This window comes from Henckelia pumila, chromosome 4, assembly GCF_033568475.1.
Source record: "Henckelia pumila isolate YLH828 chromosome 4, ASM3356847v2, whole genome shotgun sequence".
NCBI classification, from domain to species: Eukaryota; Viridiplantae; Streptophyta; class Magnoliopsida; order Lamiales; family Gesneriaceae; genus Henckelia; species Henckelia pumila.
This window is the reverse complement of record NC_133123.1, coordinates 132,614,230-132,631,210: the sequence shown is the minus strand read 5'-3', so window position 1 is coordinate 132,631,210 and position 16,981 is coordinate 132,614,230. Positions and strand designations below refer to the sequence as shown.

At 37.6% G+C, this 16,981-nt stretch overlaps 1 protein-coding gene across 2 annotated transcripts; it reads right to left on the bottom strand.

The window, feature by feature from the left end:
- Window positions 1-1,212: 1,212 nt before the first annotated feature.
- On the bottom strand, window positions 1,213-7,564 carry LOC140860171 (diphthine--ammonia ligase). Of its 2 annotated transcripts, none has more exons than XM_073263020.1 (12): window positions 7,328-7,564; window positions 7,174-7,245; window positions 6,744-6,823; window positions 5,583-5,808; window positions 5,421-5,453; window positions 5,043-5,125; window positions 4,897-4,969; window positions 4,332-4,677; window positions 3,908-4,239; window positions 2,687-3,027; window positions 2,071-2,419; window positions 1,213-1,751 (listed from the first exon to the last, which is right to left on the bottom strand). In XM_073263020.1, the coding sequence occupies exons 1-12, from the start codon at window positions 7,403-7,405 to the stop codon at window positions 1,536-1,538; spliced, it is 2,229 nt and encodes a 742-aa protein (XP_073119121.1). In that variant the 5' UTR covers window positions 7,406-7,564; the 3' UTR covers window positions 1,213-1,535. The 2 variants fall into 2 exon arrangements, with proteins under 2 accessions (XP_073119121.1, XP_073119122.1); XM_073263021.1 differs by having other exon boundaries at window positions 5,583-5,848; window positions 7,328-7,394.
- Window positions 7,565-16,981: the final 9,417 nt, after the last annotated feature.

Genomic DNA, 16,981 nt, shown 5'->3' with positions numbered 1-16,981 from the left:
TTTATTATTTAAATAAATGGTGTTATTAAAACATGGGAAAAAAAAAACGTACTTGCTCTTAGTGGATGAAGCTTAATTCATCAACTCTGTTGCTGTCATTTTGGAGTTGGAGCCGGTAATTTGGATTTCTTGTGAAAAGTATGGTCTTCGTGTTTATTAGGAGGAATGAGAAGCAACAATCCATTCAAGAGTGTGCACCACTTGCAAATCACTTGATAGAAGTGAATATATATGAAAGGATGTGTGCGTCAACTGAAGTCTCTATAAACTCAATTTTGTGTTTGGAAACAAATACACTAACAAAATGGAGAAAGGGTTTTGAAAAAATTTGACCAAGCAATTTATGGTTGTATACTGTCATGTTTCCTTGCACAGTATGTGGTAATCCATGAAGGGTGTGCTGTAATTAGTAGAATTGTAATTAGACACATGTTGGGTTTATAAGGTTTTTTCCAGTTACAACAAGGAATTAACCCCAGGAGACCATATTGTGTTCTTCGACCGCACATCACGATCCACATGCTACACTCGGTGGATGGATCTGAATATTGATGTAAATCGAAAATATTAAACTTTTTTCACGCAAAAACAACATTGTCAATTCTTACTTCCCCATTTCCTCTTGTCAAAACAAAGTTAACAAACTAAACAAAAAAGTTACACGCGGAAGCTTTGCAGGCAAATGGTTCGACTTCAAGCTTTTGAAACATTAGTTTGCATTAGACACGAGTAAGAATGATCCAACAGAAACGAAAAAAGATCGAACTCTTGTTTCTTAAAAGATATTGCGAATACAAATGCCTCTCTCTTACTCTAAAAAAAAAAAAAAAAAAAAAACAAAAAAAAAAAAAAACAAAACGAATGCCTTTCTCTTTGATATGTTTGTTTTAGAAGCAATCTGCAGAAGTGCTAGCTCCCTGACGGTTGCATTCAGGTTTCCATTTGGTTTAATTGATATTGTCGTAGACACACTAACGAGCATGCTCAAGAATTTAATGGAAAGAGCAACCACAGAGTGGACACCCACTAGATTACTCAGAATAACATTCTTCGGGCTAACATCGTTTATATCATATCAACACAAAGTCACTCTTTATCCAAACACAAGTCATAAACCCTTTGGGGGAGAGGTGTAGAGGTGTGTGGGTTTGAACTGAAAGCGAAGAAATCCTTCCTCCACTCCATCCCAATGTAAAAAGAAAAATAGTCATATCATTACCATATCATTCATAAATTATACATCCCTGTAATTTGTACATCTGTGTCCCAACATCATAGCCTATCACTAGACAAGTACATGACACAGTGATAAGCTGATACCGCGTTGAGAACAAAATTATGCATCGTCATTTGCAGCATTTGTGTCAAAAACAGGACCAAATAGTACATGAGATATGATCAAAACCATGAGAACATGTAAGTCAAATAACCGTGTACATCAATGGCAAGATCAAATAATAAAGTCTGTGTGTCAATACCAAACCTGGCCTCCTCGGCAAGATGCTATGATCGATCCAAAACATACATGATGTGAACTACGATTTCTTAGCATAAAGCTCACAGGTTAGTATGTCATCCATAGAAGCCGCAGACCTTCCAGCACCCAAGACAGGAACAAGGTTGAATATTGGTTCTTTATCTGTGTCTATTCTCATGCTCATCTGACCGAATTCATCGAATACACGAGTGAAGATCGTCAACAATTTTCCATGGGAGGTGTGAAGGGTTGTTGCGAAATAGATTTTCAGAGTCTACAGAGAATGAAGTATGAGTAAGAAGAGGAAAAAATTAGACATAACAGCATAAGAAACACACATGAAGCATGGGAAGTAAAAGCATTCTTCAGTCATGCTCAATAATTTGGATGGAAACCAAAGTAAAACATTTTCAACCTAATATTTGATTATGAGACATTAATAGTTACACTACTTGATCGACCATTTTATGTTGCCGTACAAATTATACTTACATATGCATATTTCTTAATTGATTTATGAGAATCGGGATTTTTCGGAGAACAAGATAATAATGCCTTGACTATAATTAGTCTCAACAGAGAAGAACACTAACCACAATATCATCCCAAGAGAAATCATTCTCCAAGAGGACTTTATCAACAAGATAAATACAGAATTCTGCCATCCTTGCAATTTGATGTTCACGATCAGGTTCGCAATCTGATTCATTGTAAACACTTGCAGATAGAGAGCAGATCTTAGCCACAACTTCCTTTGAAACAGATATGACGGCAGTGACTAATCTTCCAGGAACCATACACTCCTGACAACAATCATTATGCCAACTTTCATGCTGAAATCCCCAATAAGCTTGCCTTGTATATGACTCTTGTTTGGCGACCTCAGTTAGAATCTTAACATTCTCCCCTGTGTAAAGCATGGGTTTCACTTCCACCAAAGCTCTGTAGATTAAATTGACGACAATCACTAGAACATCAATCATGCACTCCACTTTATTTTGTTGCCACATATTGACATAGGTTTGAAGCAGACGTGCACCATAGGCAAAGACTAGAGCATGCACTTAAATATAATAATATGATAATCTCAAAATAATTGTCCATTCCTTTTTTAATCCTCTTTTTGTCTGGGAAACGACTTGGAAATCACACAAACAATGCCGCAAGTTATCTAGAATAAGTAGGCAGGCAGGTACATAGGTTGGTCACCTTTTAGGCAGATCAGGAACAAGAACATATAAAACAATGGGGTCACTCGCAAGTGGCATGGACCTGCTTTGACCATCTGAGCGTAACTTCATTTGCATTAGGCAAACATTCTTCTGATTCTCAATGGAATTTCTGTCCGATGAATTCAAAGATTTCGAACAGTAAATGATCAGGAAAAGGGCAGACAAAGATATTGAACAGTTGAAACAATTTGCCACAGCTTCACAACTTTCAAGAGCTTGTTTAAGCTCAGAAGCAGGACCTTCATCCCCAATCAACATCGTCGGCGGGTCAAGCCCTAACTGTCCCGCCATATAGAGGACATCATGGTGCAAGGTAGCCTGGAACATTTATAATATAATTTAATAAATGAGTGTCAACTAACACAAGTTGCAAACAGAGTTAAGGGATAGGAATCTTTTAACTGCCAAAAACAAGTTGCCGTGAAGAAATTAGATAATCATTTAGTATAGCAGTTCTAACATATCCTTGCCTCAAGGGGCAGGGGCATCTCCTACGGTGCTAGACCAACAAAATACATGGCTACATTTCACCTTGTTTAGGAGTTCGAGGATAGATTCAATCAACTTCTACATTATTCGCTGCATCAAATTAAAGTTACGCAAGAAAAAGTAAATTTGATATTTTAAATACAAGGAAAAATCTAATCTAGGTTAAAAAATTCCAAAAAAAAAGGGGGGGGGGGAAAAACTTCAAAGCAAGTTCTCGTGACTATCATTGACAGAAGCTGGTCAGAAATATTTTTATAAAGTGGGCCGCATGTAAAAGTAGGGCAATCCAACTCCTAGCTAATGTTGAAGTTCTAGTAAAAAGGTTTGACTTTTAATCACTCTTACATGTAACAGTTCTAAGAATTATCAGCAATGTAGCACTTGTAATTTTACTATTTAGATTAGATTTCCTAAGACGTAACAACCTGCTGTAGAACAAAACATATTTCAGAACTGCACATGGCATGTATCACACTATCAACAATCTCCCAGTCTCATTGACCTCTAGAAATGGAAAGAAACAACTAACAAGGATTAATCAAGGAAAATCCATCATGCCATCTACACTATGCCACTCTCCGTAGTGGCAAAAAAAGTTGAAATTTAACAAACAAAAGAAGAGAATAAAGAAACTTATCAGTCACCAAAGCTTCATGAGTGCAAAGAAAAAGAAACAGTGACAACATATTGCCCTTGAAAGACATCTAACCTGGCTGTATGGACCAATACAACTAGGAGCCCAGCACGAAATACTCTGAACATGCAAAACATTCTTAGTAAGATCACTCGACACCAAAACTTCAATACAAGCTTTTCCCAGACCAACTTGTGATAGAGGAAGTTCAATAGTAGAACGTGACGGTACGCCAAAACGACAATTTTCCTGTCTAATGAATTTCACATAAGCTTCATTTGCTCGTGCAAACTCATTCATCTCGGCTATATATAGATGAATATAAAGAACATTCTCCCAAGAACAAGAAAATTTGCCAAGAAGCAATTCAAGTTTTGTTAGAACCGCCTCCATATCTACTTGCAAATCTGTCAAATTAAGCAAACCAGAAAGCTTGCACTTAGGATCGACACGGGAATTTACTATTGCCACTGAATCATTCCATCATATTTAATCAAACCTGCTGAGGTTTCAGAGGCATCTTGCAGCCAGCAGGCAATGGAAAAGGTATCGTTCTTCTTGGATTTTGATATGTGAAATTCTTGCTTTGTGTCCAGTGAACAGTCAGAAATCACATCACTTTTTGGGCATTGGGGTTCACAAATATTTTGGCAGTCTCCCAGTACTTCACATACCAAATCAAACTCCCCCATAGTGACCTTGTTGTTTATAGCACTATCATTGGCAGGCACTGATCCCATCTTCTTCTCCAAATGGTACTCTAAGGGATGGAGGACTCCGACAGGAGCTATTTGATCTGGCGAATGTAAGAAAACTTCAAATTTATCCAGCACGATTCGAGCATTCTGAAAAGGACCTATACTTTAATACATTTGATGAAAAGAGGTACCCCCACCTCCCGCACCCTCACACAAAAAAAGAAGAAAAAAAAAAGAACTAAGCATAAAATCTTCCAACAGAGAAATAACAATGAATTAGCAATTATGATGCACCCAAATTGTACCAACCAACACCATCAGCTTAAAAACTAGAGAAGGTTTTTGAAGGGAAAAGGGTAAGCTTACTTTGAAGAGAGGACAGTCCAGAGTGAGAGTTTCATATTCTCCACCTTCACCACAAACATTTATCCCATACAACCTGCCAATAAACCATTGAGATGATTATTGCTGCAAAGATAAAAACAGAATTTCAGTTTATCAGACAAGCATACTTTTTTAGCTCGTGGAGATGGGACTCCAACTGTGTTATTTCCTTCCCCAAGTGCTTTGATGGGTTCAAACCTATAGCTGCTACCTATAAAAAAAATAGACGACAAACATAAACAAGTTTTAGACCCAAAAAAATTATTTTTCATAGCTTAAGGAGGATCAATATCTACAAGTCAAACCAGGGATAAATAAAAATTTGACTTTGAGATTAAATGTTGCAAAGGAAAAAGCTGAATTATGATTCAGGCATCAATCAAATTGTAAATGTTGTACATCAAATAAAATGCAGGCTATAATAAATCATAAGAGGTGCACAACAGAACAACATCACTACCGCTGATTCTAAAATAAAAAAACTAAAAGCTAACTGAAGCTTATACCTTTACCGTGATAGCGATAATTCCACTTCTTATCTGGATACAACGAAAGGCATAATCAATTGGTGTTATAATTTAGTAATTCTTACCATTTTTTAAGCAAACAAAAGAATTAGCAATGATGATTCACATTGTATAAGCGTCAATATCATGGATAAAGTTTACCATTTGTTGAAGGAGAGACGACTGATCTTGCTTCCACAAATACGCCAAAGAAACAAGACCTAACCTAGAACATACACTTTCCACACGCAGTCTTTGATAGTCAGATGCAATTGCACCAGAGGAGACTGCTGAGACGGAAGGGATCCGTCGTTTCACTTCTTTTAAGAGGATCAACATATCTTCAACTTCATCCCCAGGAGTTCTGTTGTAATTAAGGCCCTGATGTCTGACAAGCCCAAAATAACAAATTACAAAGTGGAAATGCCCTGTCAAAAAATTGGAAGTACCAGTAAATATTACACAAACTTCATAAGGTGCATCTCTAGAAACTAATAATATTCACATGCGACAATAAGCTTCAAGCATGTCACATAAACCAGCTCAAATGTCAAAATAATCATCGAGAAATTAGTAGCAGATAGAAAATAAAATATGTTACTGGGGCCGCTAAAATAAATTGATTGATTAGCTTTGACACATTTAGAAGGTGACCACTTGTGAGCTCTTCTGCTTAGTGGACAGAAATGCAGCTTACACACACAGGGCACCTGACATTGTCCTCGATGCCTTTTAAGTCTGATAGTTCTTGACTCTTGAGAGACATAACAAGTGCCTATGTTAAACATATATAGACGACAACTTTCAAAATTGTAAGATGAATTGCTAAGATGTTTCGAGTGTGACATGCAGCACTTACACCGCTCATGGACACGAAGACAAACACTGCTGACTATATCTGATATCAAAACTCTGACACGAATATAGAGATATGGATGTGTTTACTTGTCACAGAGAGTTACTTTCACTTTCTTCATTCCTCATGGCTTTATAAAAAAATCTTTGAAATGTTAAGAATAAATTCAATAAATAACTCACGGATGATCTCAAGTATATAATTATTTTGACCCTTATATTATTCAAACCAGTTAGGTGTGGTTAGAACTAAGAAAAAAACTTCAAAATGAAATATCTCGATTCCAAAGACTGCGACATTGTAGCAGTAAATATTCAGTATCACAATTCCACAGACCCTAGCATCAGTAAACAGGATCTCCCACTCAACATGCTAGGCTGCTAGCATGGAGTTACAAAATCATAATATTGTTTGCTGGGCACTGAAACAGATTGTTTTGCCAAAATCTCCCCAAATAAATTACTTGCCTGGTAGATCCTTGAATTCGTCTCCGAAATAAGGGAAACCCCATACATTGTGCATAGCTAACAACTACCTGGTGACCAACCTGCAAAACACATTCAATGCTTGTGAGATAACTGGTATGAATAACAGAATCAAATCATCGATGATTTTGCATAGCCAGTGTGATAAAGGTGCCTTCAAATACATGATTCCTCCTAGTTGACGTAAACTAATTTTCATAGATATCTCCAGAGGTGGTTGCAGGTTAACATATGCAAAAGTTGAATGCAATAATTACAACTTTAATAGTTCGCACTACTATTCATAACGGATAGCTGATAACATTAGTCCATTATGCCACTGCATGGTCGATCCAGAGGCAATTTGTAAATGTGACAGAAACGTGCATCAACTGCCATCAATTAATTGAGTTGATACAGAACTTAAACTTACTGTTTGATACATGTAACTATCAAGCTCGTCTTGGGCATCATCAACGGGCATCAAATTCGCCAGTGCTACAATCTGCAATTGCTAATTGCAATTTCAACAAATAAAAACGCATAATCCAAGTTAAATTACACGCGTAGTATGGGAGAGGAGAGACCTGGTGGCCGTATTCTTGGCATTTCATCATTGCGTAGCAGCTGTCCTTGCCACCGCTGACTAGCGCTACGACCTGCATTTTTCCTTGCACTCCGCCGGTTGACTTTGACAGACTAGGGTTTTGATCCGAAGAATGAACAAAAAAACAAATTTATAAGAACGATTATTCGTAATAAAGCGGGGTGGACTGCGCATAAAATACATGGAGCGACCGCAATTTGAAACCTCGCCATCTCCTTTTATTTTCTTTTTGTTTTTTTTTTTCTCTAGTTATAATTATAAGACAAGAATCAGAATACACGAAAGAACAACAATTATACAAATGTAGTGTTTGGTATAATTTCTAAAAAAAACAATTCTCAATTTTTTCTTAACATTAAAATTTTTTTGAGAAAAAACCAAGAAAGCAACTCAATTAGCTCTCCTTGCATGATGGTCAACATGATGGTCAATAACATGCTAACAGCTAAATGGTGTTCCAAAAGGCCAAAAGCAACTCTTTTATAGAACGTACGAACAATGCTTCCATTGCAAAAGGTGTACAATTAAAGAGTCGGTGAATCACATTAGTAACATCAGATTCAATAACCCACCTCGACCAATGGTAAGAATTAGCTAACAAAATTCCTTCTTTGATAGTCATCATCTCCACCACATGTAGAGTGAACGAACCTTGAATACATTCAAGCGATGAGACAATCACCAAACCATTTGCATCACAAGCAACAACTCCAACACCACAGTGTGACTGTGTGATAAATCTGATCGAACTATTGCATCCACATTTAATTTAACACACCCCCGGGTGGCTTGCTCCATCGGCTCGGGGCAACATAAATGAGCTTGGTGATGACGGTAATCGATACAAAATTCAAAAGCTCCCAAGAGAGAACTAGCTCGATCAAATATCTGTGTCACCATCTTGTCGAGATTCAAAAACGAACTTATTACGGTTCATCCATAAGCTACAGGAGATCATTGCAAAAAAATTCCAGTCATTTGACTGTTAGAAGTCACACATTCCCACAAATCAAACATAGTGGATCCCTTGAACCGGACCAGCAAAGGCCAAATCGCCAAGAGAGTCCTGACCCTTTGAGCCGCCAGGCACTGCCACTGTAATGGGCTGGGTGCGTCCATCTGCTTCTGGCTCATCTGGCCTTCTGCTCTGGGGGCCCAGGCGTACCAGGATTGAGTTGAATTTAGATATATGCATGATGGTCCAAGTTCGAATCCTGAGGAGGGCAAAAACTCTCCTTCGAGGTGGAGAGAAGACCATGAGTATGGGCATGAGCCCCCAGAGCATAAGGCCAGATGGGCCAGAAGCAGAGGAACGCACCCAGCCCATTACAACCACGTAGCATGTAAGTTATTTTTTTGGAAAGGAGTGGCATCGACCCGTAATCATCAACTTGCACATGCAATGACCCGTACAAGGACATCTAGTATTTTATTTTAATGACATGCATAATAAATTGATTAAAACATAATCAAATAAATAGCAAAAGCATAGATATTGGTGTTATACAACCCCAAAAATGAAATAGTTATAACCCAAATAGTTATGACCCAAATATAACACACAATGTAGGAGCCATAAATTGAAATCTATCCGTTGTATAAATTTTTTTTGGGAATAATACATTCAACTATTCAAGTACAAAGAAAAAAAAATTCCGCCAAAAAACATACAGTACATCTCTATTAGAAAAATTTGTCTGAAACACCGTATATCATAAAAAATTTTGAACTCTTATTATTGATCCATGAGTGTGGATTCGTAGGCTAATACGTTTATTTTATTTGGGCTCGTATGATTGATCCATGTGTGTGTACTGGGACAATACATTTTAGTTGAACTTTTTAATACATTAATTTTGGACCACCCGGGCTAATCCCAAAGTGACCAAAAAAATTACTCAAAAATATAAATAAAAATTTCACACAAATTGGACCATCCGGACGTGGCTCCGCCCTTGGTTATACAACCATATAGAATTACAAAACCAAAAACATAAACGGATACACCACATAACATCTTCCCGCTGAAGATATTATTAGCGGCTCACGGTCTGTTCCTATCAGGTCTGTGATACAACACAGAGGATGGCAGCGCTAAGTCGTATCGCGCCCAAATTACCCAACTCAATGAGATAACCAAGAATATATAGTAGTGTGAGTAGGGATCGTTCCCACGAGGAAATGGAAATTTAATGTGTTCTAAATAAAACAAAGGAGGTTTTTGAGCTTTGGGATTAACTACTAAAAATTAAGCAATTAAAGATAAATATAATCACTAACATGCATGAATGAAAATTTAACTGGAGAGATCAATAAGAGACAAGCCTTGGTATCGGTCGACTACACCCTTGATATTTATTCATTCAATCATCGATTCCCTAAAAATAATTAATCCTATCAAATATTCATCATTGAAAATCAAATTTCTGTTTCACCTTAATCTTAGTTAATTAGACACTAACGTTCTAGATTAACCCTTACCAATAAATTAACCCGGATTTCAGCGATTTAGATTTAAATTTAAGGCAGCATTCAAACAAGTAAAACTGACGAATCTAGACAACACATACACCAGCGGCTGTATTTAATCTAGTCAAAAGTTGTTCCTACGATTTAATAAATTCAACAGCAGAAAATATTAAGCGTAGTTGCTTCAAAAATTAGTTAATTCAAACAATTACAGATTTGAATTTTAATTTAGCTATAGTTTGCATAGCAAAATCCTAAGATGGCCAATTTGAAATTTCGCATACAAACATGAAATAAAACAGATCAACTATTGATACTCAATAAGAATTAAACACTGAAAATCGAATCTCATGAATAAATTATATCAAGATTTCGTCTCCCTCAACCAAGAATAAAAGTTTAGCTACAACGATTCATCAAAAACTCAAGAAAAATTCAAAAGAAATGAATAAATCTTAAGAGAGAGTTGTCAAACAAAATCTAGCCGCCTTAGACATATGTCAAAGTCTGATAATCCTCTCCCAAAAACAGAATAAAAGCCTAATAAAAACTAGATTCCGAAATAAAAGAGTTTTCAAAATTACAAAATCTTTCCCGAACAGACTAGCGCTCGATCCCATGAGTTCCTTGGATCGAGCGCATGAAAAGTTACGAACCCACTGTTTTGAATTTCCTCAATCGCGCTCGATCGCGTGAGTTCCTTGGATCGAGCGCATGAAAAATGTGTTACCTACTGCCTTGAATCTTCAGATGTCGCGCTCGATCCTATGAGTATATCCGATCGAGCGCATGAAACTTTGAAAAAATCCGATTTCTTCTTAAAACTTGATAATTCCTACACATTAAACCCGGGAGTAGATTATGTAGCTAAATGCATGCATAAAACATAACTACGATTAAACATGAACAAAGACATATGAATGTATGCAAAACACTAACAAAATGACATTAAAATATGCAAACAAAACACGATTATCAAATACTCCCACACTTAATCCTTGCTCGCCCTCGAGCAAGTTATGCAAAACAAAATGAAACACAACAAACTCATAAGCAATGACGATCATGCATAATATAGCCTCAGAAAAATCTTCCCACAAAAACAATTGCACATGTACTCTCGATCTTCAATGATACACCTTCAGTCGAATGTGAACGTGTGTGTGTGACATGTTACCTCAGCTACATGCAACTTCAAAAGACAAAGTGTCGAGACTGTTCGCCGACCTAAAAACATTTCAGTGTAAGTTTCACAATCAATAACTCTCCTCACAACAATCCATCAACAAAACACAAACTCTCTTAAGCAGATTACACACCAATTTTATTTTTTTTTTACAGTCCTAATAATTACCCGCATACTTAGCTATGAAATAGTGAATAGGATTTCATTTACATTCCAAGTTCGGATGGAACTGATGTCTTACTAATTTTTTTTCAAGGCTTAACCCCATTTTATCCGCAAACTTAGCCACAAACAAGATGAATAGGATTTCAAACATCTCGCTCGGAACCCGGATGGAGTTGATTGCTCATAAACATGTTATAAAAGTTTGTTTTATTTATTTTTTTATTCTAAAAGTACCCAAGAGAGTAAATGCTATATCAACAAGATCATCGAGACTCGAGAACCATCAAGTTTCACAAACACCTATTATCGTGCAATGGTCCAACAGACATCCATAGTATCTAATACATCGCTATACTTTACTGGTTAAACAAGCGTGCTTGGAATATTCAACAAACAACCTACGGTTTCTCAATCTGATCAAGAGCCAAAAATTTTCAAAAATTTTCAATTTTCTCATCATAACTTCATCATAGGCTAACAATCTCATCCTCAACTAACAAAAAAAACGAAAAATAAATACAACACTCATTCATGCAAATGCAATACACCCCCCCCCCCCCCCCCCCACACACACACTTAAATGAAGCATTGCCCTCAATGCCTCAAACACAAAACACAACAAAGAACTAAACAAACAAAACATTAAACACAACAAATAATGAAATGTCAATGCAATGCGATGCTATAAAAAATATAAAACAGAACTCCCCTGGTCTAGCGGTCGGCGGCGTCCTCATCATGCTCTGGCGGAATCACGGGAGAATCAAATTGAAACTTTGACTGTGGAGGTGGCAGCATTCGGCTTCTGAAAACAACAAAAGTAACAAAAACAAAAAAAAAGATAAAAACTAAAAACAAACACTGGGTTTTCTCCCAGTCAGCGCCTCTTTTTACAGTCGTCGGCCCGACTGCATGCTTTAGTTCCTCAAGGTGGTTCATATCTAGTTCCCTTGTCCACCTTCACGCACTTGAGAAATTTTCCAGTTAATTTCGTCCTATGCTTTCTCTGCTTTGAATTCTTGGGGATTCCTTTTGATCGATCCGAAGGAAGTTTCAGCTTAGTTTTAGGTACCTGCAAAATCAGAGATAAAAATTTCAGCAATAGAATTTTTAGCAAGTTGTGCAATAACTTCCTTCAACTAACCCTCATTCACAACTTCCTTGTGTTCTTGCAACAAGTGATTAATGACATCAAAATTATTAACAACACTTTTACAATCAGGAATTTGCAGAGTATCAAAAATATGAAACTTAACAATCTCCCCATCAAACTCCATACTGAGAGTGCCACTGTTAACATCTATGATGGACTTTGAAGTTTTAAGAAATGGTCTTCCTAACAAAATAGGACTATTTAAATCATTGCTTTTCATGTCAAGAACATAGAAATCAGCAGGGAAGACCAAATTGTCAACTTGCACAAGAACATCTTCTAACAGACCCCTAGGATAAATAGTAGATCTATCAGCCATTTGGATAACGATTGCAGTTTCAGTCGAAGGCCCATAATTTAATGAAGCATAAACAGAGTACGACATGACATTAATCGATGCTCCTAAATCTAGTATGGTCGTATCAAGTTGAACATCTCCTATTTTACAAGGAATAGAAAACATACCTAGGTCCTTGCATTTTGTGGGTACCTTTCTTTGAATTACGGCAGAAACCTGTTCTCCCAATTCAACTTTCTGACACCCCTTCAGTTTGTGTTTTCTCTTCACATTACACAATTTTTTCAGAAATTTAGCATATCGAGACACTTGTTTAATAACATCTAACAAATTAATATTTACCTCACATCTACGAAAAACTTCATACAACCCCTTAATTCCTTCATCCTTCCTAGACTATTTCAATGCTAAGGGAAAAGGGGCTACGGGTTTATATTCAGAAAGGAGAGGGAACTTACCTTTTGGTGCTTTTTTTTGAACTATCTCTTCCTCCTATACCTCGGATTTCTCCCCATATTCATTCTGTATCGGTTCTTTCACTACTTTTTCACTAACCGTCAACTCTTTTTCATTTCTCAAGGTGATTGCACTAACATTCTCCTTCGGATTCACCACAGTCTATGATGGTAAGCTGTTCGAATTTTGTACATCCAACCTGTTTATTGTGGTTGCCAACTGCCCCACCTGGGTGTTCAAGTGTTGGATACTTACTATCGTTTCCTGTTGAAAAGTGACAGTATTAGTAGCAAGATCCTTAACAATATTTTAAAGAAACTCACGCTGTTGTTGTTGAGGATACGGTGGCCTATAAGCTTGATTGTGCGGTGGTGCTTGAGGCCCAGATTGGTTTGCCTGAGGGTTCCCATATCTCAGATTTGGATGATCCTTCCAACCAGGATTGTATTTGTTGGAATAGGGATCATATTTCCGCTGTGGTGGTCCATAAAATCCTCTAGTAGCATTGACCTGTTCAACCAACTCTTCTTGAAGTGTGGGACACATATCAGTAGCATGTCCCACTGCAACACAAATCACACACGCCTTTGCAGTTTGTCCATTCCCTACAGCCATCTGACGCATAAGAGACGTCAATTCAATTAATTGTTGCTCAAGGAAAGAGACATTTACCTCATTGTTCTTCTTTGGCACATGCTCATTCCTGTTGGTGCCGAATTGTTGAGAATTGGTAGCCATATTCTCAATTAAATTCCTCGCTTGTACCGGCGTTTTATCCATAAATACGCCTCCACTTGCTGCATATAGCATACTACTGTCATGAGGTAACAAACCTTCATAGCATAATTGAATCAATTGATTTTCACTTATCTGGTGTCGCGGACAGCTAGCACAAAGCTTCTTTGTAGTGACCCTTACCTGGATCACCTACTAAACAAAACTTAGGCATGCAATTAACTTAATTAAACAGATATCAGAATAAACTTGCGGAAACCATAAACAAATACAATCTCAAGGAAAGGAATCTGTAATTTATCCAAATATTATACAACCAAATCGAATAGCTGTATCAACCCAAAACAACAGAAATAAACCTAGACGAAGCTCCAGCTGGCCAACCACTGCCTAGCCCCTCTTGGATCCACCCGCCTCATCCAATCGCAAACTTGCCTCATGGAATAGGGTGTCCAAAAACACAGAGTACGAGACGTGAGCATAAAACGCTCAGTACGAGAGTATGAGTATACATGCATGCAAAGCGAACTCCCTATAAACTTGAGGTCAAGGATCAGATAACAGAGACAGACCGGGCCCTGATATGTAGCACGCTGTGCCGTCGCTTCAGGAGGTGGCTCCCATACCATAATACCAGTGGATATGCCGGACCCAAATCGATGGAAGTCCAACCACTATCAGGATAGGGAAAAACCCTACTAACAGACATCTAGAAGAAGATAGCTCAGTATGCAAATGAATGCAGCATAAATCAATGACATATAAACCATGCAGTCACATAATACATGCATACTCAGTCAGGATATCTCGAACAGTACTTCCGTACCTCAAATCAGTGCAAGCTCTACCAACTCTAGGTCCACGCCTATAGTCTGCTCTACACTGCCAAATGATACTACTATTATTAAAGTGTTCTAAAAGCCTTAACTAAGCTATTGCATACTCCTAAATATTTATAGGAAGCAAAAGCTATACCTTCGTCCGTCGTTAGCCCTTTGATGTAGAGTGCCTCAAAACTAGGCCACAGCTCTGCTACGATGCCTGGATCGCTATGCCACTTTTGGATTCCCTACGGGACGCCTAGAATTCCCTAGATCTGAGTTAGAAGGCTAAGGAATTGAGAGAGAAGAGAGGAATTGGTGCATTCAAATGTGAGCTCGGCACCCCCTATTTATAGATGACGATCGGAACCTCCGTTCCTCGATCGGAACGTCCGATCCCGACATCGGAGCTTCCGATCTCGCTTATCTGCCATGTGTCAAAATCTCACTGGTTGACTTCGGATAGAGGTGATCGGAGCTTTCGATCCTGCCACATTGTGGGGACCCGGGTTGCTAATCTTATCTTAGGGCAATTTATTGTAATTAACAATTAAACAAGTACTTAAAAGAATTAAAGAAATAAGAGCTAAAAAAAAAAAAATTTTAAAGAAGGGTCTCGCTCGATCGGTAAAACTTGGCCGATCGAGCGAGCTCAAATACTCAAAAGCTCTGTTTCCAAATTCGAGGCCTCGCTCGATCGGTAACATTCTACCGATCGAGCGAGAACAAAACTCGCTCCCTCTGCCAAGCCAATTAATGGCCTCGCTCGATCGGTAAACTTTAACCGATCGAGCGAGCTCGAAATGCAGAGAATTCCGTTGTCAAACTTCTGCTGTCAAAGTATGGAAAAATCAAATATAAACATTTATACATGCTACCAAAGAAGATACATGCTATCTCATAATATCTTACAAGCTTCTAAACATAAGATACATAAACTACCATGTATTCCAAACCACAATATACAAAGTTCTTGTATTATTTCTCGCATGGTTTAACAACTCAAAATACATGTCTTGCTACTAAAACCCGTGTCCTCACTTGCTATGCTTCTATCTTGAGCTATCCTTGTCTTTTCTGACTAGCTCCTGCCCCACCTATTGCCATGCACACATACAAAACAAAGCAATAGCCGGATAACTCCGGTGAGAATACAATCCCAGTATAAACAACATAACATGCAATAAAGATAGCATCTCATCTAATGCTATAACATACATGCAATGCATGTTTAAAGAATAGGCTATCAAAACTGCTATCAAAGGCTTGGTTCTTTGGGATCCCGAAGAATAAAATAACTATCAAACCATCGACACTCCCAATCGAGGCGGCATCAAGTATTTTAATCCTCTGAATTTGGTGCAATTATAGAGAGTCTTCTGGCTCTAAAAGCGAAGGCTGCAATCCATGCCACTCAACTACAATCCGCCAAACGTCATATGCACTATAGGCTTTGAACCCTCTGTGCTTATTAGGCTGGAGTTCAAGATGAATGCAACATATACTATATGCATTAAAGGTTATAAAACATCTTGAACAACTAATCACATAAGCAAGCAAAGCGAGTAAAACATCTAATCACATAAAACATATAAACAATTAAGTATGTGATTAACAAGGGAATACTCGAAACGATAGCTATTTCGAGTGTTCTATCCCATCTGGATTAGCTGTCATTTATACCTTTCAATAGCACGTCTGAAAGTACTTCAAGTCTGCAATGACATCAATTATAAAGCATATCAAAAGGTTGCTCAATTTCTCAACTTAATCTCAAATGCAATGCTAGCAAACCTTGCTTCAACTTCTTCTCGAGTCAAATCGGAACTCTCGAGTCGTCAATCTTCGATTGAAAGCTGAGAAAGAACATATCAAATAGCTAACAAGATCAGATGCAACTCAACTATGCTTCTTTGAATCAAGAATATCAAAGTCTTGACATTTTGCGAATCGACGGCGTAACGACTATAAATCGGCAATCCAAACAATATCCAAATCAATATAAAAATCAAGATAACTCATCATATCCACTCAATCCCATCAAAAACATCACAATCACATAGTGTAGGGTTCGAATATTTGCTTCTTAAAATCATAAGAAATCCAAACGACAGTCTTTTTCCGAACCGTCTGCGAATACACGATCGATACAGCTGATATACGCATATATCTTAAAATCATAAACTTCCATCTTAAACATAAAAATAAAATCTGAGAAAAATGAATGAAACTTGTACCAAAACGAAGGTCTCGGAGCAGTAATCGTAGATATATATTTCTTTCGAATTTCTGACTACTGGATCGCGAGTTATCGAAGCTTTTGCGGAATGAAAACAATGAAAATGGCGTTT